Source organism: Lampetra fluviatilis, chromosome 5 (assembly GCF_964198595.1).
Source record: "Lampetra fluviatilis chromosome 5, kcLamFluv1.1, whole genome shotgun sequence".
NCBI lineage: Eukaryota > Metazoa > Chordata > Hyperoartia > Petromyzontiformes > Petromyzontidae > Lampetra > Lampetra fluviatilis.
The window spans coordinates 20226213-20251608 of record NC_136279.1 but is presented as its reverse complement, the minus strand read 5'-3'; the positions used below and the strand labels follow the sequence as shown (position 1 = coordinate 20251608).

General features: G+C 49.6%; 1 protein-coding gene across 1 annotated transcript in view; it reads right to left on the bottom strand.

The window, feature by feature from the left end:
• The window catches only part of LOC144932748 (roundabout homolog 1-like), a 159215-nt gene that overhangs the window by 42197 nt on the left and 91622 nt on the right, over positions 1 to 25396 (bottom strand). Inside the window, exons 4-10 of the mRNA XM_078857151.1 lie at positions 22391 to 22511; positions 21181 to 21319; positions 17668 to 17795; positions 9372 to 9383; positions 6809 to 6933; positions 4615 to 4786; positions 2900 to 3123 (exon numbers count right to left, since the gene is read on the bottom strand). Coding sequence (XP_078713277.1) covers positions 2900 to 3123; positions 4615 to 4786; positions 6809 to 6933; positions 9372 to 9383; positions 17668 to 17795; positions 21181 to 21319; positions 22391 to 22511 — 921 coding nt within the window. The remainder of the gene's footprint in view (positions 1 to 2899; positions 3124 to 4614; positions 4787 to 6808; positions 6934 to 9371; positions 9384 to 17667; positions 17796 to 21180; positions 21320 to 22390; positions 22512 to 25396) is intronic.

Below are 25396 nucleotides of genomic sequence, written 5' to 3'. Positions count from 1 at the left end.
ACAGCTAACTCACGGCAATCATTAACACCGCAGCGACATAATGGACTGTAATGTTACAATAACAAACTCGTCTGTCATTTATGGGATCCGTTTTATGGCCGGGGAAGCACTCAATTGCCTTGTGTTTTAAAAATCATCGCTGATGTTAAAACTAAACTATTGTAAACAATAGCTTAAGTAATATACTTAGGAATGCAGTTGCAGTTAATGTCACATGAGCCTGCTGAAAGATCCAGAAAACTTTGCTTTTAAATTTCCCTTTGTCAATCCGCTGCTGGATGAAAGACGTCCCCTCAAATATGTCAGTCATGGGGGTTGTTTGACCAAACTTGATGATGCTGGTCAGTGCGGGTTGGTGAAGGAGAGGCCACCACGACTGGTTCAGATATCTCTCGCAAATAACGTTAGTTGTGGCCAGGAATCGAACCGAGGTCCACCAGGTTAGTAACACGATGTGTCAGTCACTGTGCCACTGCCCACCCACCCACCCCACCGCCCCTTCCAAGTAAAGCTCTTACGACTCCTCAATTGAAATGTGACACGTTTCAGTCGTGAAATGATCACAAAAAACACGACACACGTAACGATTCGACTGAAGCAGGCGTAATTTCGATATGACACTGTGAAAACGACGTCTGGAGTGGTTCTCACACTCACGCGGAGGAGAGCTGTTGCTTCTAAAGTGAAGTGTTGTTTTGATAAGTTCAAACCACACCCAAGAAAAAACAGACCGAGCAGGGAAGAAGATTAACGGAGCTCTATCTGACGACGAGTTTGCGCTCCTATAGCCGAGATTTATACGAGGATTTTTAAACACAATGCGGGTAATAGCGCCGAGCGACTGGGCAGTACATTCCCCCCACCCCCCACCTTTTTTCCATTTTTCTAACAACGCCAACCAAGTTAAACGCAAAGAGGGCATATTTATAGCCGACCGAGAAACAATGAGGCTTGGCGCTGACAGGCAAACATACATTTTAAATGAAGCTCAGTCGTTGTGCTCCGTGAATTGGTATGCCACAAGGCCACTTTACTGAGCTCCCCAATTCCTGCATCCTGAGCTCTGGCTAAAGGATGGGAAGTGGATTTCCTGTAAACTGAGCTGATCGGGACTTAATAAATGACTGCAGAGGGACTGCATTACTCCCCAACTCAACATCATTCGTTTTTGTTTTATGGTTTGAGTCTCACACAAGAAGCTCTGGAGCTGCAAACAGCTGGTTCGTGTATGGGCTGGGGGCTGGAGCGGACGGGGGAGTGATGCGGGGTAAGCGTGGTCTCGCGATGCTATTTTTAAAAACGGGTTTTTTAGTTATTTGCAGAAAGAGGAGAAAGAAAACAAAAAATTCTGTATCGCGTGCTACAGGAAGTACAAAGAGCTGATCCTGTGGTCGAATTGGCAGTGATAGCTCTGCTTGTTACATCAGGTGACCAAAAAAAAACCGCAGGCTGCTTTAAAAAAAAATCCAAAAAGCCCCCAACCACTCCCTTCTGGCATGAGAGAGATTAAATATTGGCACGCACTGACAAGGCCAATAACCACCCGTCACAAATACGTGTGAGTTTAGATGAACGTGGGTCTGTGTCTGTGTGTCTGTATCTGTGTGTGCTCATGGGGAGCGGGGAGTGCAGCGGTTAGCACACTGCGCTATGAACCTGGCGACCCGGGTTCGATTCCCGCTCATGGCCAACACCAATGACGACTATCTGAATCAGTCCTGGGCCTCCCCTAAGTCGACTCAGCCTCAGATGAGTACCTGGTACAGTGTGTAAACATCACCACTGGGGAGACAAAGGCGGTCGAGTGTGGTGTTGGCCACCCACCCCCTCATGTGACGTGTCGGCCTTAAAAGGTGCTCGCTAACAGCCCTTGCCCCAACAGTCTGCTGAAGGCAATGTGGGAGATCTTTGTCTCTGTGTGTGTCAGCATACCTCAATATACCAGACTGTGTTTTCCTCCGTCAGCCTTTTGTGAGTGTGGGGGCCGTTGGTTTGCTGTGATCACACCGACCCCCGTGCTTGATTCTCGACCGAGGATAACATCAGTTGGCGAGTCGTATCTTCAACTGTACTCGTGTTTCTAGTGTATTGTCCAGTTAGTCCTTTGTGTATCTGGGCAGTGTGCTATGAATATAGCATCGTGAGTTTACTTTTCAACCAAAGGCATCACCAGTGGTAAGTGGTATCGGAAACGGTATTGGATCTTCACTAGGTTGACTCAGCCTTCAATAATTATTATCTCCGGGAGTGCGTAAAGATCAGCACTGGGGAGACAAAGGTGGCCCAGCGTGGTGCTGGCCACACAGCCCCCTAGTGCACCATACCAGAATGAATAGGCGCTCACTAACAACACTTGCCCCAGCGGGCTGTATGGTTATATTGGTATATTTGTCATTGTAACTGTGTGTGGGAGTGTGTGAGAGAATGTGTCCATGTGTCCGTGGGTGGGATACTGGGGAGGGGAGTGTGGGTAAACTATGCCCAGATAAGCCGTGATGGGGAGTCTCCCTTGAGTGCGAAAGCATTTCAGCTAACCTATCCATCAGCTCCAAACTACCGCCCGCCTCATCGCTCCGATAACAGCCGCAAGACAAGCCGGTGGGCCTCCATGGAGATAAATTATTTTTCTCAGGTTGAGAACACGAAAAAATGTTGTCTGCACCTCGGCGAACAAAGGCGGCTCAGTTAACAAAACGCACCCTTCCGTTCCGCGATAAGTCCAAGGGTAAAGATTACGAGCGCGCGTCGGTGAACATCGGCACATTCAAGAGGCCCCCCTCGACAAGTTGCCGAGCGAGCGACAGTAGCGCAGAAGCTTCGGGGGGGGGGGGGGCGGGGTGGCGGGGTGGCCTGTGAGGCCAAGCCATTGACAAGCGACGGCGTGGGTACGTTGGCGTACCCGCGTGTAGCTTATCTGCAGCCCTCGGCCTTCCTGCCAGGACATGCGACCGTCCTGCGACGGGATCCTGGTGCCACCCTTGAGCCAGTAAACGACGGTGGGAGTGGTGGCGCCGCCGCCGCTGCCGCCCACCGCCTGGCAGGGCAGCACCACGGAGCGCGCCACTGGCACCGTCTGGTTGACTGCCACCTGACGGGCGATGGGTGGAAGGTTCTCCAGCGTGACTGCGCGCGACACGGGCGGGGGGAGGGGAGACACGCGGAAATGTGTAACTTTCGTAGTTTTTTTTTTAATACCGACTCCATCAAAGACGCCGTGAAGTGAATTATGCTGGGCGCATGCAGGATGGATGTAAAAATTAGATTTAGGCACTTACGTTTTCACTTACCCAGGAAAGCCTACAAGCGGGCCGACAATTTACGAGTGTGCAATGCAAAACATTTAGATTTACTCACCCATGTGGTACTAAAATTTAGATTTACAGCCACACTGCACCATTACAGATTGTAAAGTATCCAGACATATGGGATTACCTTGGCACAAACAGTTGCAGATGCAGCCCCAAGTAGGAGAATTTTCACAGGGCACAAACATATTTCATCTAAACACTTACCTTGGGAAAAACGAGAAAATTGTTCAGTCTTCTTCTTTCGTATGGCTGACATCGATGCAGGGCAGTTTAACACGGTCGCTTTCGCGACCAATATAGAGGTCTTTTGGGGTAGATCGCGTAAATATATGTGTCGTTAAAACCTGCCACTACCCGGTGTGTTGACTCTCCAACACAGCGGCGTGCCGTCCTAGTGACGAATTGGCCACGTTCTGTTTACGTGACAACCCTTACTAGCTGGCTGTGTCGGGTGGTGGTGGGTTTTAACGACACAACATTTATATATTTACACGATCTAATCCAAAAAACCTCTATCATGGATGCAGAGCAACAACGACAATTTCACATCCAGGTGGTCAAGCCAGGCAACCGAGTCAGGAGCAGCAGCTGCAGAGTGTATCGCTGTGATGTCTCCTTCGTATTTGTGGATTGCCCAATGAGGCACAGAAAATTCACCCTTCCCTGTATTTATGAGTGACACCTGAATGGTTCATGATGCTAGGATATAAGCAGGTTTCTCACAATATCAGCACCAAAACTGCAACACCTCGGTATTTTGTACCAATCCCATGACTGAAACCCCATGAGATACCCCAGTTACCTGTCAAGATATTGCACAATACCAAATATTGTCTAAACAATCAGGGGAAGAACATTCAATCTCCATGCAGAAAGGCACCTGAGTTGGCAATCGAACTCAGCCCCTCCTTGCTGTGAGGCACACCGTGCCAGTCCGTCAACCCGCTGAACACCACTGCAGCTGCACTTGGTGGCTTGTATCTCGTCATGCTCGTGGCGCTATCCCCGTACCGTCATGCGCACTCAATTGACCCTCACACCGGCTTCTGGCTAGCCATCGGACAAAAACGGTCATCACATCGCGCGCTTCCAAATGCGCTTTTGCGGCCGTCTGAAACGCTCTTCCTTCCTATTTTAGGAAGCCACTGAAGCTGTGCACTGGTAAATCATCTGGATGATTGAAAAGTCATTGCTTTAGAACTGCTTTTTGTGTTTAGTTTTTTGTCCTTCCCCCTGCACCTCCGATTAGCGCAGTTGGCTACGTACCAGCGCGAAAGACGTTCAACATACGTCCATATGTACGTACCATCGGTGACGTCGAGGTAGGCCTTGGCCACGACGCTCCCGGCCACGCTGAGCGAGTGGCAGATGTAGTAGCCGACGTCCGACGGCCGCACGTCCGACACGGCGAGGTCGCCGCTGGGGCTCACCCACAGGCGGTTGGAGGACTGGAGCGGCTGATTCGGGAAGAGCAGATTCTGTGGCGGCACAGATGACAAAGGGAAGAGCGGTGACCGAAGGGGGCACATTCCATCAAATATGCCCGGGTGGCATTTAGCCGCTACGAAAAGTAAAATAAATAAATAAACAGCTGCAGGTATCCGGTTATGAAACACCACATCAAATGCCGCGACAAGAGAGAAAAAAGCATCGTTATGAAGAAATAAAAGCGGCAAATTCACTATTGAATCCCGTGTTGCGGAGGGTGAAGCGCTTGATTGTAAGTGCATATCTACGTTAGAAGTGCGAAGCCGCTGGCTATGCCGGGAGATCACAGGTGGTATGCTCCCACAAAGCTCGAAAGTGAAAAATTGATTCCCAACGTTTGGAGCACACGAGTTTGACGCACGCCACCCCTGGGGTCATGGCGGGCCAGTGGAACTCTGACGAAGAAAAATCGAAACTGTGCACATGATCCTCGGGCCGTTTGCATGCATTATGAGCGGTTGGAGAATTGAAGCGAGGTGACGTCAGTTTGAATCCGCGTACATCTGTGACCAGCGGCATCTGAACCTATCCTGAGACACCCCTGAATCAGCGTGGTGAAGAACAGCCAAAACACAGCGCCGCAGGCTTTTATTCAACGTCGGGTTGACAAAGAGCTATACATTATAATAATAATCGTCTTGATTTGTTCCAATTATTTCAACAAGTTTGTGCCAACAATGGCACTTCGTTATGCTGCACTGTCAAATAATTTTCCTGTCATCGTCGTTGCCCTGGGTTATGTTACTTTTCTCCTGGATGATGCTTGTAATAATTCACCCACTCCCCACGTGCACCCCTACCCCCCTACCTCCCTCCACCCACGATTCAATATGTTGTCACAAAATGGGAACATGGTTCGATTCCGCAATGGAATCCAATGTTGTTGTTTTTTCATTTGTGTTGTCTCTGGTTTATTGTCTGGCTTGTTTGTATTGTGTTGTTGGATGCACACGCCTCCGCGTAACAACAGTGGCATTATGGGAACCTCATTTGCCAGTAAAAATATGATAATTGGTTCTTTACCCTTCTATCTGGCAACAAAACTGACACCTTTTTACAAGGAGTCGTGTTTGCATAGACCGCAATACCTGCAGTCATAATACAAACAAAAGAACATAACTCTGATAATGTGCACTCTCCTTAAAGTTGATTGATCCACACCCGAGACAGCTTTCCTTTGAGCCTAGTCTCATATGGGTTGGACCAGATGACGCCAAAAGGCGCACAACTCAAAGACAATGCACCATCAGAGTATGAGAGCTCGGGGCAAGCATCTACACTATGGGAACCTCATTTGTGCGCCTTTTGGCGTCATCTGGTCCAACCCATATGAGACTAGGCTCAAAGGAAAGCTGTCTCGGGTGTGGATCAATCAACTTTAAGGACAGTGCACATTATCAGAGTTATGTTCTTTTGTTTGTATTATGACTGCAGGTATTGCGGTCTATGCAAACACGACTCCTTGTAAAAAGGTGTCAGTTTTGTTGCCAGATAGAAGGGTAAAGAACCAATTAACAGTGGCATTGTTGGCGCGAAAAATGTAAACAGTCAATGAGCCGGTGCATTGAATGTGGAAAAAACAATTATGCACAGGGAACAGGCAACACTATGAGTGCCACTGTGAAAGTTTTGAAAATATCGTCCAATTGTGTGCGCCTGACCAATTGTCGTATTTTGACCGGCATTGCTTCCTTCACTACATGTACACGCGAGGGGCGCGTGCGCAGAGAGAGGGCCCTCAAACTCACAACAAGAACGGCTTGCAACAGATAAAAAAACATTTTTAATATTACGTTGCGTAACCATGCAATTACTGTGCGCGAGTCAGAGCACAAGTGTGTAAGCTCATGCCGAACGTGTGAATCGGTTCGCGAACTTGCGTTGGCGTGTAGTCGTTCGCACATTTCCACGCGCCACTGAATCGCTAACTCAATCGAGGCTCCCTTAATGCCGTGGCTTGCCAGCTTGTTTATCTGGGAATGAGCGCAAATGAGTGGCGCAGCGGCTCCTACCTGCGTGCCTTCTCGCTGCCAGAACACAGAGGGAGGTGGGTTCCCAGCAGCCAGGCAGTGGAATGTGGCCGTTTGTCCCTCCTCCACCACCTGGTCGCGTGGCTGCACCACCAACTGGGGGGATGCTGAATCATAATCACCACCAACACAATCACAATCAAGCACACGCACAGGTGCATGAGCATACACGCGCGCACAGGTGCATGGGCATACGTGTGCACAGACGCATAGGTGCATGGATGGGCACACATGCACAGGTGCATGAACATGCATTCACGCACAGGTGCATGGGCACACACACAAGTGCATGGGCACGGCACACACGCGCACATACAGGTGGACACATGAACGCGCAAGTGAAGACACGTGCACGAACACTGTCACATTTGTCTTTCATAAACAATTATCTGAGGCTGGTAAACACTGGGCATACATGTCACTACAAAGGGAAAGATAATTTCCTACCAGTGTCCGGCTAAGATAAGCACATCAAACAGTGATACAAGAAAAATAAACATTAAAGGAATAAACGCACACGTTCAAATCTGTGAGAACAGAAGCAATCCGCAAAATGAGAAAATTGTTGCCTTTGTTGTTATGCTTTATGAAAGAAAGAAAAAAATCTCTAATTTTCTGCTTAGAAGCACTTGAGACAAAAGCTTTGCATAGAGCAAAATCTACACGTGACAGCATTCACTTCCAAACATCCTCCGCTGCGAGCCCGGATGCCCTTCGCAAAACAAAAAAAGCCAAGCCCGTGCGGGCGTGCTCGCGAGAAAATGTCACATTCAAGGGAACAATTTACCCAACGCAGACCGGAATCAGGTTCACGTTGAAAAATACCAACAGCTGCTCACGATCACCGGGCTGAAAGAAGCACTTTCTGAAGGGCGAGGGCGTTAGTTTTATTTATTTTGGTAGCTCGCCGCCAGTCACGCGAGCTACCAAAACCGGCCGCCGGGTCCGCCCGATACCCGCCGACTGCACAGGGGGGGGGGGCAGGGATCCTGGGTCGCGGCTCTCCGACACCCCCTCGGGGGGACGGCGCCACGCGGAGGGGGCGAGCGCGCCTCTCCTTTCAGCGGCCACAGCTGATGCGGCACAAATGAGTTCCCTTTCGCCGCGCGGTCCGTGTCCCAATTACGAGCGTCGCCCCAAGGCCGGCCTTGCATTCCGCGAGGCAGCGGCGCTGCTATTTCTGATAATTAGGGGCCGTCTGGAGGTGCAAACCAGGTTTACAAAATTAATTCTTTCCTGAATTTCGCTCCTGTTCTAAAACACTTGCTCACGCACCCCCCTGTTACCCCCCCCCCCAACGCTTTCTACCCCTCCGCTTCCCAACTCCCCTCGGCCCCCTGCTAAAGCAGCTCTCTCGCACCCCCGCTGACACCCTTTTGAAAGAGCCCTCGCCTCCAAGGCTCTGCGGATTCCACGCTCATAATCACGGCCACCTGGTTCCGTGCCGATCTATCCCAACGGCTAACCAACCCGTGGAATATTAGCATGAATCTCACTTAACACGGCTCTAATTTTAATACTGCACACCCCCCCCCCACCCCCGCTGTCAACGCTTCAATACATGAGCTAATTAAAAATAAACTTATACATCAACACCTGAGGCATGCAGCCGCGGTGTCGTTTGTCACGGCCAAGCTTTGCTCATCTTGAGCGAGAGCGAGGCGAGCGACCACCTCGCGCATCGACGTTCACAAAGAGAAGGCCCCAGGGCCTCACGGCCCCCCCCCCCCCGTCCCGGTTGTTCGACGAGCATGTGAGGGAGCGGCGGTGGCGGTGTGGCCGGGGCCCTGGCGGCCGAACACAGTGGCCAGCCGCAGTGCCCGACAGATAGCCCAACGTGAACTCCGTAAAATGTAATCGCACGCAGCCGTCGGCGCGATCTTCTCTCCCGTATCCAATTTACTCGCATTCCGCCGAGCAGCTGTAGCTATAACATTTCAAAACTCTGTCACGAGCTGAGCTCCGGGGCAGGTTATTAAATGCCGAATAAAAAACAAATGTGTTGCAGGAAATTTGTGGCTCTGCAAAATTAGCTATTTAAAAAAGGGTGAGTGTGATCCTCCACGCCCACCCCCTCACCCCCCACTTGTTTTTCCTCACCGCCTTTCTTAATAATACAAGGAGCAGCTTCATTTCCATGTTTATTTATTTATTTCTTACTATGATTTCCTTCCGACTCATTTAACGTTTCACTTGCCATTTTCTACTTCTGCGTGCTTTATGAAATATTTTTCTTATCGTAACCCTATGTAAATTGGATAAGGAAACTGTGCTGTCATGCAGCATTTGGTGTGAACAGGCAGGCAGGCAGAACGGGGGCTTTGTTTCTAAAGCGCGGCGGGGGAATAAATCCAGGCGTTAAAAAAGACGAGAGGCTATGTGAGTGCCACGGTAAGGACGAGACGGTCTGTGTCAATCGGTAAGCACCGAGCGTTCGGAGGCTTAATTGCGGCGTCGTTTTAGCAACCGCACAGCGGCGCGCGGAGGAGGAGGAGCGTTACAATGGAGAGGTGCAAGCTTCTTTTTTTGCGCTTCTTTAACTTACCGTAGGGGCCCACTGCAGGGAGGGAGAAGAGGAGAGAGGAGGGCGGGGAGGGAAGACAAAAAACAACGGGTCATCATCCACATGCATCTTCAAAGCACAGATGAAACGGCACACTCGGCACAATGCGTCCGCAGAGTAACTGCAGCTGACATTTCAAATGCGTTGGACGCAAATATAAACAACTGTAATAAGCATGTATTATTTACGCAGCACGTCTGCTAAATCACATATAATTTTCGTTAAAGCCGAGTTTTCCATTTCTCGTGGTCCGTAATAGGATTTATAGTGTTATTAACCAAATGTATTCAGTAAGACTATATGAGCCAAAGGTTGCAATTTATAACCAAAATGACCATACGTGACTTAATGGCCTGCCATTTCCCCAAATTTCCTTGTAAATGTTTTTATTATGGCTTAATAGCTTTGTCCAGAATAGCAGTGTCAATTACAGGGCAATTACAGGGCAATTACGGAACAAAAGACATTTTAAAATACCATATCAGGCCTAAACAAGGGCACACTCCGACGCTTCAACAGAACCCTATCTGACCGTTAATTTCACAAGCGTGGCTGTAATGAAATTTGCCTAAACCAATTCATTCATTTACCATTGGACAAGTCTCAAACAGTCATTCCAATACTATTTCGCAGCATTGTGGGTAAAACATACTTTGTTGTGGTGTTCTAAGCAAGTTCAATCAAGTCAGGTGAAGTCATTGTTGCCTATAAGGTGAGGTGTGTCTGTGGGTGGGTGTGGTATCAGTGGTTCACGCACCGTGTTGCAATCCTGGCAATTCATGACTGTACAAAGCTAATTACCAAGCAGTATCTGAACCTGACTTGGCTGCCCCTTTGGTCGGCTCAACGTGAAAATGAGTACCTGATGCAGCCTGCCATCATCGGCACCCGAGGGAAAAGTCGAGTTATCCGACGCCTTCTTTCGACGTGTGCCGTGCCGGCCTTAATAGGCACTCACTAGCAGCACGTGGCCTGCCTGTCAGGGTTTTAACAGGATAGCTACGTCGTTGCGTGTGTGCACGTGTCAGTGTGTGTTGTGTTTGGCCGGAATATGTCTGCAAGGCTCTGATGAGACCCAACAGACTCGAGCACGTGTCTATCGTTGATCTTTTTGAGACGCATTGTGGGTGTATGTACACGTCGAGGGGCAGGGAATACTTGGGAGATCAGGTTCGTATGTGTCGACTCATGTGTGTGTGTAAATCAGCATACCCTTGTAGTGTGCCATTACTCGTGTGCTTGTGTGCGCGCACATACGCGAGCATCTACGGGTGTGTGTGTGCCTTTGCTTGTGTGTGTGTGTGCATTTGCAGGGTAGCGGTAGTGTAGCGGTAGCGTAGCGGTAGCGTAGCGGTAGCGTAGCGGTAGCGTAGCGGTAGCGTAGCGGTAGCGTAGCGGTAGCGTAGCGGTAGCGTAGCGGTAGCGTAGCGGTAGCGTAGCGGTAGCGTAGCGGTAGCGTAGCGGTAGCGTAGCGGTAGCGTAGCGGTAGCGTAGCGGTAGCGTAGCGGTAGCGTAGCGGTAGCGTAGCGGTAGCGTAGCGGTAGCGTAGCGGTAGCGTAGCGGTAGCGTAGCGGTAGTGTAGCGGTTCGTGCGCTGCGAGCCCGACGGCCTGAGTTCGATTCCCACTCACGGCCAACACCAGTGTCGATTATCTGAATCGGTACCTGGGCCTCCCCTAGGTCTACTCAGTCTCAAATGCGTACCTAGTGCGATGTGTAAAAGCATTGCCACAAGGGAGACAAATTTCGATTTAAAACTTTCGTGACTGCAGGGATTCATCTTCTTGGTTCTTTCGGTAAAGTCACGTAGAAGGAAAGTAATAAAATAATAAAAATAAAACATAATAAAATAATTGTCACGACGTTTCGGCCACAACGCAAGCAGCCGTCCTCAGGTGAAGACCAGGTCTGTCGGGGAGACAGCGTCTGAAATGCTCTCCCCGACAGACCTGGTCTTCACCTGAGGACGGCTGCTTGCGTTGTGGCCGAAACGTCGTGAGAATTATTTTACTATGTTTTATTTTTATTATTTTATTACTTCCCTTCTACGTGACTTTACCGAAAGAACCAAGAAGAAGGGAGACAAAGGCGGCCAGGTGTGGTGTTGGCCACCCACCCCTCATATGCTATGCCAGCCTTCATAGGTGCTCGCTAACAGCACTTGCCCCAACAGTCTGTTCAGGCTATACGGGAGATCTTTGTCTTTGTTTTTGCCTTTGCAAGGAGCAACTTTAATTTACAAACATATTTCACAAAGTATATTTTAATGGAATAAATTTGAAACAATCACATATAATTGATACCACCCTGCAGAATATCCCCAAAGAAACTGCCTGGGAGTCGTCAAAGTCACTGAACACGTGTTTCGAGCACTACAATTCTGGGTACTCGTCCAACTGACTTAGCCATCGCAAAGGTTAATTACACCGCGTTCATAACGTAGCCAACAGTCCAATGAAAAGCAAGCAAAGGTTAGCAACCTTCCCCTATAACTGTTAGTGGCCCAGCCCTGACCTTGATTAGCAGCGTCTAAAAATTGATCGTCACACCGGTCATGATTTATTGAAGGATCTTTGCGTGTCTGCCATTCTGCTCATAACTAGAGAAGCAACCGCCAGAAAGTGATACGATGTATATGTATGTTGAACTTCTTTCGCCCCGTACTTATCCAACCGTGCTAATCAGAGGTGCGGGGGAAGGACAACAAACGAACATATGCAGTCCGCTTATATTCAACAACAAAAAATGCAATTTATAAAATGCAACTTGGATTATTATTTTTTTGAGAGGGCGACCTGACCTGGGAGAGCGAGCAAAACAACTTTCATGGAGTGATCAGTTCCTTGTGATTGACGGATCGCTGAATTGCAATATAGCTTTCAAATCGTACTACCATTGGATTCATTGAAATATCATTCTTTTCAGTCATCATCATCACGCTACTATTGTAATCGTAACAGATGTTTGTCCGCCCACCATTCTACTTCTAACTCACCAAAAAGCCACGCAAAAGCATGAGTCAGGTGGGCAAGGTGCCAAATTGCGGGACCAAAGCCAAAGGCGTCTTCCCGGAGCTCGCAAGCAATTATATAATAATTGGAATTTGCATTGACGCAACGCGTCCACAATTTTGCGTTACTGAAAGCGACGCTTTCTACTTTGTTGCAACAACAACAAAAAACCCACTCTGCGGGTACTGGGGCCATGTGCATGGCCTCCCGCTAATCAGCTGCAATGGGTTCCATTGAGGCACCATCACGGCCGTGCACATATGTCCTCGCGGTTCAGCTGCTGTCAGCGGCATTCTCCGAGACAGAAATATTAGCACAAGCCCCCGCTACCCCCCGGTCTTACCCATTATCCTCCAGCCGCGCACGCGCGCATCGCGGGTACCGCAATTCGCTCTGGTCGCGCCACAGCCTGCCTTTTTAGCGTCACTCCTTTACCCCGCTGGGCGAGTAATCTCTGTCTCTCCGGGGCCAATAACTGTCCCCATCCATCCCCCCAGGAATTTCACAAACCTCACACCGATCGTCTCGTCCCTTTGATCTCGGCTTCCCAAATCCCAGCGACTGGCGTTGGCATTTCATGTTCGCTGCGCTCCTTTTTTCATGAAAACTGTTTACTGAAAACACCACCCCACCCCCTTCCCTTGCCTGCTCTATTTAATAAAGGGCTCCCAAATGCAAGGCTAATCTCGAGATCGCCCCCCCCCCACCACACTCGCCAGTAGCGGCAGCAGCAGAGTTTGGCACAAAGGGGCCCCCCCCCGCCTGCCCGCCCGCCCGCCGTGATCACCAGGTGCGCCACTTTAACGAGAAAATATTGGGGGGAAGTTCGCGGCAAAAACGCTCTCACCCCCCCCCCAGCCTTTAATTCCTCCCTCGCAACAAGCGCTTGTCTGCAGTAAACAAGCGACTGTCTTCGTGAGCCACGTCTCTTGCCGCCTCTTCACCGCCCGCCGGCCCCCCTCAACGCATTTGGATCGATAATCGTCGGGGATCCTTCGTCCCACGCTAACAGCGTTAGGAGACGTGCAATCGCTTGCAATATCCCAGGCCTCGTGGCTTCACCCTCAGCACTGCCCAGGGCGCGCTCCATTGCGCTGAGCAAGCAGAGCGGGCCTCAAACCGGTCATAGCAACCCCCTTAACTCTCTACTCTTTTATAATTTACACAAGCTGCTTGGCTCATGTCCAAAGCTGGCCGTGTCATTAAATCACCCTCCAATTACATCCAATCAAAATACCTCTGATTAATAAAGAAGAAAATGGGGGGGGGGGGGAGGACCACTTGAACACTTATTACCTCGCCAGCAATGTCTGGATCAATATTGAGTAATCAAACGCACGTGTTTCGTATTTTTTTTCTGTAAAACCGTCTGCCCCTTGTTGACCTCAAATACGATGCCTTAACCTTCGGTTATTTGTTTCGGGAAAAATGGGATTGGAAAATAAATGATCTGTGCACCGAGGAGGCGGGGGGGGGTGCGGGGTGGGGGGCACCGCGGAGTTAGCGATCTGTGGGGGGAAAAAAAGTAGCTTCACAGCTCATCGAATTCCTCCGGTATAAAGCAATATTCTGATTCTGCTCCCGATCGTGGGCCACAACCCGTAGGTGCCTGATCACCGCACAAACAATTTGAACGGATGCGTCATTATCCAGCAGGGCTGCTGCAGCCAGGACCACAGCAGTGCTAGTTTAGCAGGACAAGCAAGCAATGGATGACTTGCGGAATATCCGTCGCCGTCGCAGCTTGGCCAGGAAATCCAGCAGCAGACGTGAGCACTGCGCCCGCAAGGACTAATTTGTCGTTTTGATGACAAGGATCGTCCTGTGATCTACGCGGAGGCAAACAGCGCCGCATCCCCTTACGGTTCTTGGCGGAGAACTAATTCATTAGAGATGTGGCAGCGAGCGACGCTGAAGTGGGGTAATTGATTCTGGGTTGTTTTTTTCACAGGAAATGGAAAACACTTTCGCTGTGCCGTTGACGCACTTTGGATTGATTTTCATGCTCAATTTCTTCAACGTGAGAAGAAGAAGACGAAAAAACAAGATAATTTGCAGGATATTACTACAACGGGATTGCTTATTGCAGTAACAAATTTAAACTAACCAGCTAAATCAGGCATTAAAACAGCACTTTTTTGGGCAGCTGCGGCACAGTTAATGGCATGATCACCAGCGACAGAAACTCCCCCGCCCCCACCCCCCCATAGACAAGGGGTCACCACCTAATTTGGTTGCAAGCAGTAGCAATTGCTGAAATGGGTACACTGAGAGCCAGAGGCATTGCTTCAATGGTGATTCCGCACGGCAGAATATTCTTGATTTTCTGTGTGCCCGATCGTTACAAAGTAAACGTAAGTGGTCTAAAAAACTTTTATCCACCAGATGGAAACGACCAAATGCGCGGGTTTTTTTGTGGTTGTGCTGTACGTGCCTCCGGTGCGGCTTTCTGGTTGTTACCGCGTGCTGTTCGTCAGGATGTCCGACGTTTCGCTCCACGTGCATGGGATCTTATTTTCAGGAACTTCGGCACGTTTGAGCGAAATGTCACACGTCGTGACGAGGAACGCGCGGCACGAGTCGAATAAAAAAAGAATTGGGCAAAACGCGAGCCGCGTTTGTGATGGGAAGAACAAAGGATGTGTCGTCCGCCTCCAATGGCGCGCGGCCAGAGGGGTGTGGTAGCCTGGCAGCCGTGGCACCGAATCGACACGTCTCCGCGTGCTGCTGACGCTACTGTTCCTCCTCCTCGCCGTCGCGTCCACGAGGAGCACGGGCACGCTCGCCGAGCACGTGCCGAGCTCCATCGGGAGTCGCGCGACCATCAAGAACACTCGCAGAGGTTCACTTTACGGACCGGGCAGAGCGTGGCAAAAACACGCGTGCGTTTGGAAAAGAAGGCTTTAGTTTACAGCTACAGCGACGCACGTTGTGGGAGAAACTCAAATAATATGCAGGATGTACAACACAAATAATGAACAGCCTTTTGTCGATTCAACTCTGGATGACAGACTCCCTATGTCACGCCGTTCTCGGCGGGGATTGCGTGACCACACTTCGCCATGCTAATCAACGTGGCTTGGTTGAAGGGGGGGGGTGCAGGACCGGTTCAGATTAATGCTCGCCACTGATGTTGTCCGCGGCTGGGATTTGAGCTCACCCAATATTTACCGTATATGTGCTTGTACTAAAACTAAACTGTTAAAACTATTTTACGTTAGCGGCCTGGCCACACAATGACAGCTCAAGCAAGTGGCTTATCATGTGGAAAATAACAGCAGCCAAACGTGGAGGGAAAAGCCGAAGAACCCGAAGAAAAACCCACATGACCATGGGGAGAACATGCAAACGCCAAATATACAGAAGGCGTCAGGGTCAGGATCGAACTCACAACCTCCTGTGCACCAGGCGGGGTAGTTAACATCTCCTAGCCACCGCGGCGCCCACTGTATTGTTGTGTGCTGCGAACGGGCCATGCTGAGCTGGCACTCGAGCGGTGGCGGTGTATGGAAACATCTCTTAACCTCTGGCGCCCCGTCACACTGGTATGTTTTTTTCGATGGGGATCACTGCCCGCCTGCCCCGCGGGTGACACAGGCCTGGGGCACACACACCGCTGTCTCCCTGCCAAAGGATGTGCTTGTGCCAGCTTGTTACGTGAAATACACCCCCCCCCCACCCACCCTCCATTGTGTGAAGATTGCAAGACAAATGAATACACACACAAAATATATGTATCATTGCCAAAGACATTAAAGCGGCGTTCTTTTCAAGTCCAACCCTCGTGACCCCCCCACCCCCCACGGTGGAGATTACAGATCTGTACTATTCATGTGAAAATGAAGTCACTGCACACTGCATGCACCTGTTTGGCAATCACAGAAAGCTGTATTGGGGGTGGTGGGCAGTTTGGGAGGACTGCAGTTGGGAAACACCGCATTCGAGAAAGCTGTGAACCAAAACACAAACAGCTGCTGTCTTGTCACGACACGCCTAGGCTGCGTGTGCGCTGGGTTGTCCAACAACTGGCTTCGAAGCCCTGCTGAGCAGATAAATGTACTATTAAGGTTACGGTCAATGCCTTCATGAGGGCGCGCATGTGATGTTACCAAGATTTCGCTCCTGTACAATGTAAAGGCGGGGACGTTATTGGAGTGCTACGACGGAACACCAGACTGTCATTCCAAATTCTTTGGGTCTCGTCGAATAAGAAGTTTCACACCCACGTCAGGCAGCCCAGGACACCCTGCTTAGTGACGTTATCTCACTAGATAAGCACTGTTTGTGGGAGGTTTTTTGGGGGCAGTCACATCTTCCGCCGGCGGTGGTCGAGATGTTAACTACCCTCGCCTGAGATCTCTTTTACCAGTGGCAAAATATAATGGTAGGTTTTTACCCTTTTAACTGGTGCAAACATGATGCCTTGAATAAAGGTGTCAGTTTTGTACCAGTTAAAAGGGTAAAAACCTACCATTATATTTTGCCACTGGTAAAAGAGATCTCATAGTGTAAATGTTTACCCCGAACTCTCAATACTCTGATATTGCACTGTTTTTGAGTTGTACGCCTTCTGGTGTCATCTGGCCCTACACCAATGGGGACTAGGCTCTAAAGAAAGCCGTCTCGGGTGTGGGCCAATCAACTTCAATGACAGTGCATATTATTATCCTTATCAGAGTTGCTTCTTTTTGTTTGCTTTATTAACTACTTGTGTTGTGGTCATTGCAAACATGATGCCTTGAATAAAGGTGTCAGTTTTGTACCAGTTAAAAGGGTAAAAACCTACCATTACCCTCGCCTGGTATACAAGAGGTCGTGGGGGGTTTGATCCCGACCCGGACACCTGCATATTTTAATTTAGCAAGTCCTCCGGTTTTTCCCCTCCACATTTTGAAACGTGCGTCTAGAGCATTTGGCTGCTCGAAATTTCCACGTGATGAACCACTCCGTTGAGCGATCATCTGTGGCCAGGTTCGCATCTGAAAAAGAGCTCAGTGGGCCTTACCTGGTAAGACAGAAAATAGTTTATAGTTGAGTGTTTTTGTTGCCGCAGCAGGGTTTAGCGGGACAAGCTTCCACAGGCGTCCCTCCACCAAACCGCTTCGACCGTTGGAGCGTGACAGATAATGGTTTTAGTCTTCCGACGAGGAAACTATAAAACGAGCTGAGAGAGTTTTTACGAGTTTTGCGGCCGGCAGACAAGATGGGCTAACGTGCTTTTCAACAGCCAGCGACAGCTGGGCCCGTCGAGCCGAGGGGGGCACTCACCGTGAACGTTGAGAGAGGCAGACACCTCGGCCCTGCCGAGCTGGCTCGAGGCCACGCACGTGTACGTCCCGGCATCGGATGGCCGCGCCAGCCAGATGCGTAGCGTGTTGTCAGCCTTCACCTCATGCCTGGTGCGAGCAGACCACACCCATCGTGCTCACGATATCATTGTTATTACTAGTGCTAGTTTTTTTATTGCTGAGCACAGGCCCAAAAGAAGGCCCAGAAGTTCCAAAATGTCAAGCGGCTGACAAACAATCGGCACGATCAACGCGTGAGAGTTCACATTATTCTAGAGTTGAGCGAGGGTCATTTATGAGAACTGTAGAAAAGAGACAATGGCGATGAAGTCTGAAGTGGAGCAGTGTGAGGGAGGGAGCAGGAAGAAAAGTGTTTCTGACCTGCATTATGGATAAGACAAAACTAAACGGACAGTCGAGTCGAAGTGTATGGAGCAGTAACCATGCTAGTAGCGATAGAAGAGTGGTGAGGAGGCGTCTGACCGTCATTTGGTGAGTGACTCAATTGGCTTCGTGAGCGTGCACCAACACACACACCACCACTGCCATCACCACCTGCCAGCCTATGTTTTGGTTTACTGTATTTGTAAAAAAATATATATGAAGAGATTAGATATTCTTGGTTCTTTCGGTAAAGTCACGTCTTTACCGAAAGAACCAAGAATATGAATCCCTGCAGTGACGAAAGCTTTAAATCGAAAGAAATTAGATGTGAGGACACTAGAATGTATGATAGCAGGTGATGGCTGATGGTCGAGGCTAAGGTCAGAGTGGCAGTCAAAGGAGAGAAACACACCAAAGCTGATGTCCAGAGATGAAGTGATGGAATCAGCTCGTGCAATCACGAGATGGATTATTACATCACAGGACTGTAAGAAATGGCGATGGCTTCGGGTCGGCCTTCGTTAAGCAGTGAACTGATCATGGCTGATGATGATATGAATATATTTTAATAGTTATTATTATTTAGGTAATTATGCAAAATTATGTTTAGGTACAGTTAATCCTAATTTGTACCTGCTTTGTTATCATTAATGTATTCTATTGTTGGACTCTTTAGGTTTTAGGCCTTTGGGCGTCTGCTTTAGAAACCGTGATTCAAAAGGAAACTCGCGTCAAAAAACGGTGGACATGCGCGTTTTTAAATTATCCGATTAGCTGACACCTTCCAAATCCACATCGCAGATCGCATGGGACTACATCGTGTCCAATTTCCAAAATGAAAAGAGGCATGGGAAGAATAAAAAAACAGACAGAAATTCGCTAATGATGCACGCGATTAAAGGAAGGCTTTAAGAGTCCGCTAAGTGTGCAAAGGGTTACCCCCAAAACCCTCCTCCTCCTCGGCCACCACCTCGTCTCCCACCGAACACAACGGGCGTGACGGTGGCTAAGAGGCTTACCTCTTTCAAAATATCCGAAACGGGATTCAGTTTCACAAACAGCATCGAGGAGAGTAGCGTGTAAAAGAGCCTCCCCCTGCATCTTCAAGTGCCCTTTAGCAGGTAACCCAATACCCCTCGTATAAACAGCGCGGCACTCCGCTGTCTGGCAGCGCCGCACATTATCGCCGAGATACATCGACTGACAAGCGAACGGATTGGGTCTGGCGCTCCCTTTCTGCCTTGCCAACTCTGCGAGGTTTATTCCAGCAACATCCTCCTTACGGATGCGTGCCTAACCCTTGGAGCGCCACGAGAAAAACAGAGAGAGGAGAGAGAGTGGGAGGGGGGGGGCAGGGGGGTAGACGAGAGAAAAGAAGCTAGCGGCTTAATCTTTCCCGCGAACTCCCGAACTTACGACGGCGATGGCACTTTCACGCCGGCGATAAAAGAGCGGACGGCTTACAGCCGTGCGTTAGTTCATTCATTATTTATAGGGTTGGGTTTTTTTATTAGCTGGGAAAACTACGTGATATGAAACATCCCCATGTTCCTGGGATATAATAATGGCGATATATACGTGCACACAGAAGAGATGTGCACACTCATACTCATCTATGATAAATATATTCATGAACGTGTAGTGATAAAGAGATGAGATCTTATTATTTCTCAAAGAGGAAATCAACATTTCAGCCGGAGTGGTCGTCTTTCGGCCTCATTCGAGGGCAAGACGTCTGTAACACAGATGCCTGTTTTTTATGGAATCCAGAGAAATCCTTTCTCTGTAGGGTTTTTGCTGAGATTTTACAGCTTTTTGAAGGAGCGTTTAATACATTTTCATCTGGCCATCTATGTACATGCATGGCTGCACACCATCGGCGGAGTTTGATTTCTATATTTGGGGAGGGGGGGTGGAGGGCCAGGGGTTCGCTTTGTCCCTCACATTAGGAATCGCGGTTGCATAAATGTAATTTATTTATTGTGAACGACTTAAAATAAATTAATAAAGGTGTCAAGTTTGGGATGGGCGTTGACCCGCGGGCCCCCTCCCCCCCCACAAACTCCGTCTATGCTGCACACAATCTGTATATACATGTACTCCCTCAATATATATGAACATATGTATGCAAGAAAATGTCATCACCATAAGCTATTATCTATACACTGCTGGATGATCGCCTCCCCAAGCCTTAAACGTCTCTCACGATCTCACGACGTGGCAAGCCAAGCAGCTCCTGCACACGAGCGTATCTGCTCGCTTCATCTCCGCAATAAAGGGATCATCCTCTCGGGGAGTGTTTCTCACCCCCCCCCCCCGCCCTTTGACTGCCACTACCAGCGGCCATTATCCCTTCCTCGATGTGTCCTGCCCAAGCCCGCTTACTTGTCTTTACGGCCAAAAAGAGGCACATTTTATCGATCACGTTCATGATCGCCATACGTCCCCGAGCTCTCCGGAAACAAGTACCAGCCTCGTGGATCACACGGTTAAAAGCTTGACCAGTCTCAGCCCAGGCCTGACGTTCGTCAATCCTTATGCTCCTCGTCAGAGATCGAGGTGGCACTGGCTAATGGAGGTCGGAGGAACTGACAACAATCAGACCGGCAATGAAACTTGTCGGGTTTATCTAATCGTCCGTGTCCACCGCACTCGGGAAAACGTTTCACGATCATGTCAGCGGAGGTTGCGCTCACATGCACGTTAATGTACACATGGGCATGTCGTAATTTTAGAGAAATGGATTTTTGTCACTCTGTGACGACAGCGGTCAGTGCTATCAAGGCACCGTGGCTTCGCCGCAAAATGTATGCATGCATGTATGTCGATCTTCTTTCACACCGTACGTAGCACAACCATGCTAATCAGAGGTGCGGGAAATTACTAAATTCAAAACACGAGACGTAATGAGACCATTGTCCACGTGAGCACCTCGCACAGCGCCAAAGGCGGGTTTCGTTAAAAAACGTGCGCCCGTCGCTCACTTGAAGCCAATGGCCGCGGCTGACGTGAGGAATGAAGCGTAGGATAGAGAAACGAGAAGTTGCCGTGGCGGGGCGGGCGGATCGCCGGGACGCGTCTCGAGCGTGCCCACGCGTGGTTCTGCTACCTGTCACGTGGCAGCTCCCCGCGGAGCTTGGTCCAGCTCACGTCCGGCCGCGGGTCGCCCTGGGCCTCACAGTTGAACTCCACGCTGCCGTTCGCCGCCACCAACTGGTTCAGGGGCTTCCTCACAAATGTCGGCCTCTCTGTAGAAAGGGGAACGCACGCAGCGAGCTCGGTGAGCGTGGCGAGCGTGGAAGCACGCGCAGGAAGGCCACATTCATCAGCACGGTTGGCTACGTATGGTGCGAAAGAAGTTCAACATACGTGCGTACATGCATCAGCGTCCATGCGTCCGTCCGCCCGCCCGCTTCTCGGCTCAAATGCTCAAAATGTCATCCGTCTCCCGAGAGTTACTCAGCAATAACGGGGAAGCGCTAAGGTGCACAGGACCGTGACGTCCGTAATGAAATGTCTTTGTTGCCGATGATCGAGGTGGATAAACGGTAAAATGGTGCGGTGTAATCTGTTTAAACATTTCCAAAAAAATTAATGGGTTTTTTTTTATATTAAACCTGCTGATTCCCAATACTCAGTTCATGAATTTGAAGCTGCTGAGAGGACTTCCATCCGAATGATGTAATAATGTAGAGTTATTAACTAATGAGTGCGTGCACCGTTAATCTCTACAGCAGGATATTTAAACACAGCGGCACGTGAATTAGCAGCTGCAAAATGTGTAAACCGTCTCTCTGTGTTGTCGCGAGAAGGAGATAAGAGAATTGCTGTCAAATAGCCGAGTGCAGCGTGACCAAGGCCTGGGTTTTAAAAATGTGTGCATGCAATAATTAACCGATTAAAATAAATTATTACAATAATGACACCAGCATGCATTACATCCAATCGTACATAGAAGAATCGATTATTTGCAATGAATGCTAATTATATACAAAGATTACATTAAAGTTAATGGTCCTAAGAACACTACAAATAAGACCAACAAATGAGAAACAATGCAGTTCAAATTAAGATGGCAAAGAATTGATTCTTCAATTACATCACGATCCCCGGAATAATGACAATTAATCATTTTTTCAGGGTAGGTGAATTGCTACAGGCCTAGTGTGCATGCTCAATTAATGCAAAAAACAGCCTCACCAGCAGCACAGACCCATTTTTCCGGTAGTCTTTCATCTCAAGGTGGCCTTAGGCTAAGGGGTTATTATCAAAGGACCTCCACTCAAATATATATCTGGACTTCATTTTGGTGGACTCACCCTTGACGAAGAGCTGCGCTGGTTTACTCTCCCGCACGCCAACCGAGTTTGTGGCCACGCACACGTACTCCCCTCCATCGCTCCTCCGCACCTCGGAGATGCTCAGACGCCCGCCATTTATCTGGCACAATGGGATAAATGAAAGAAAGGAATGGGCAAACTTAATTATTTCTAAGTGGGGGAACACCGCAATGAGATGCGACGTCTCATTTTTTCAAATTAGCCCGGCAAATCAGATGAAGGACACTCAGACGGGGCACATTTTGCACGGCGGACAGCTTGGACTGAAACAAACGATGTTGCACACGAGGCGGGGGGTGGTGGCGGTGACGGGGGTGCTGAGGCTGCCGTGTTGCCACGGATTTTTGCAGACGCACGCCGATTAGCCGCTCGGCGCACGGCCCCGCTCGCTCGGCACGGATTCTGCTTCTTGGCTTCGCCTGTTTTCGCTGTGGTTCTCGGTTCCAGCTGCCGCGCGGCATTAAACCAGACGCGGACTCCCCCGCCTCTGGTGGGTGGCTTTCCGTTTGACAAACATTGATTTTATATCTCGCCAAACGAGACACAAAGGAACCGGTGCCGCGGCTAAACCGTGGCAGCGCGTGCGGTAACACGGAAAGTCCCTCATCGGCAGTTGTCTCCACATCCCTGGAAGACCGAAGCCCTTTCACTGAGCCCGCCAGCACGATCGGCTTTAATCCCCCCCCCTCCTCCGTCACACACGACAACGGTGTACTTCAGGCTGCTCTTTGGAAAGCAGGCGGCGGACGCAGATAAGGAGTATGAGCCACCAGGGGTTTTCATGCATCTCATTAGGAGAAAGAAAAAAAAACCTAAACATACACAGCAAAACAGTTGGAAAACTTCCATTTAACCTCAGCCATCCTCCTTCCTGCCTCGCTGGTGATTTAGGTCCAGATGGTAACCGGAGAAGATTTGGCGGTGGTGGCTGAGTGGGGGAGGAGGAGGACAAAACGGGAAGATGAAAGGGATTATTTAATCATGGTTCCGGGGCTTTGATAGTTTATATTGGGGGGTTCGGCCGCATCTCACGCGTTTACGCGGGGGGGGGGGGGGGAAGGAAAAGGGGCGGCGGAGAGAGGCGTCCTGGGTGCCCTCGCGCGCGAAAAAACAAAAAAAATGTAATTCTTACGAAACGAACATAAAAACGTTGCCGTGTTTCTACCGCGAGGGTGGGGCCCCGCGGAAAAACGAGGAAACGAGGAAGCACAAAGAAAAAAGGTGGATGCTACAGTTGGCGGCGCCACAAACGTAACTGCGCCAATCAGCCTCCAGGGTCGGTGAGATCAGCAGCTTTGAGCAGGAAACAGGATCTAAATGTTAACATTCGGAGTCCATTTTTGCCCCCCCCCCCTCACTGCCTCCTCCCCCTCATTTTAGATTGTAAATCTACAGGGTAGAACAGATCAAGATGCAGCTGCTGGCCACAAAAGCAACTCGATACTGCAGAAAAGCACGGTTGTATCCAAAGGGCATCCATATTAAACGCAACAAGCGCGGCACTTCCCATCGCCCCTACAGGTGAGCGTTTACTGCAGTCCTCATTCCACTGCCTCCCCCACACCCCTCCAACTCCGGCAAACCCCCATCCATCCTCCTACACCCCCCCCCACACACAACCACCACCCCCACCACTCCCAACCCCGTCGAAAAACGTTACCCAAAAGGCACTGATGTCAGGGATCACTGCCAGCTCATTTGTTTTAGAACTGCTCCTAAAAAGGAGAGGGGGGGGAGAAAATGTGCGTTTTCGGGTCACTTCTGTGTCAGCACACAGGAGTGCTTCTCCCCTAGCCACGTGGCGCTGTGGGCGTACGCACGCAGTCGGTGCCGGCGAGTAACAAAGATTCCCATCTGGGACCCACTGCCCAGAGCTCTGATTGCTGCCAGACTGGGGAATAAACCAACTTATGAACGAGAACTGGAGAGAGAGAGAGAGAGAAAGAGAGAGGGGAGCATATGAGAGGGTGACTTGCAGAGCGAGTGAGAGCGAGCGAGCGAGAGTGAATGAGAGAGCAAACGAGAGTGCCACAGAGAGGAGGACTGTATTATGCTAAACCAGCCTGTCACATTCGGAATATCCAATTACCGGATATAACTAATACTACATACCCCATAACCTAACGACCACCAGAATACAAATGATACATTATTGCGCCGTTGCCTCGTTTGTGTGGCTTTGTGACATTTGATTAAACGTAACCCCGCTATAAAAAAAAACCCCGCAACAATCACCTCTTTATTTGGTTCCTTTAATCAACAGTTGGAATTTAGCGCTTGTTTATGTAGAACAGTTCTGATGGGTTAACAGTACATGCCACCATATAAATAAAAATATATGTTACACTCAATTAAAATTCATGAGGTAATGTTTCTGCAGCGCCCCCAAACCAAACAGTGAATGCAGTCATAGTCCAGGGCAGGTGAAGGCACATATGCTGCTCCAACCTTTCGCGTAACTTTCGCAACAGATTTTCGTCATAGAAGCTCACGTGAGCAAATCCCAGGCATTGTTCAACAGACGTGAAACTTCCTAACTCAGGAGTAACAAAACTATGCAAGATTCACGCGAATCGCAGCTGCTGCTGCTGGCGGTGGCACTAACTCGCGCGACTCATGACAGGTACAGGACATCCACCAGGCCCACGCCTGGGGTCACAGGTCACTTCCTGCGGAGAATGCCCCCCAAGAGGTTTCATTTAAGTCCACGCCGGGCATCCCACCGGCCAGACCAAAGAGCCACATTTACAGCCCTGTGAGTTTTCCAAAAAAAAAACACCACTCTTTTCCGCGCGTTTTCAACACAAGAAACAAAAAGGCATTCAAGGGTGACCATCGATCATGTACCGGGCGAAACGATGCACTGTTCATAAAGTCAGTAAGCTGTGCCCTCTCGTGAAAGAAAAAAAACACGTAACCTTTTTTACGTGCTTGTAATGAACGGAGCACTGCCTCTCAGCTTTTTCCTCCGCTTGGCGAAGCTCG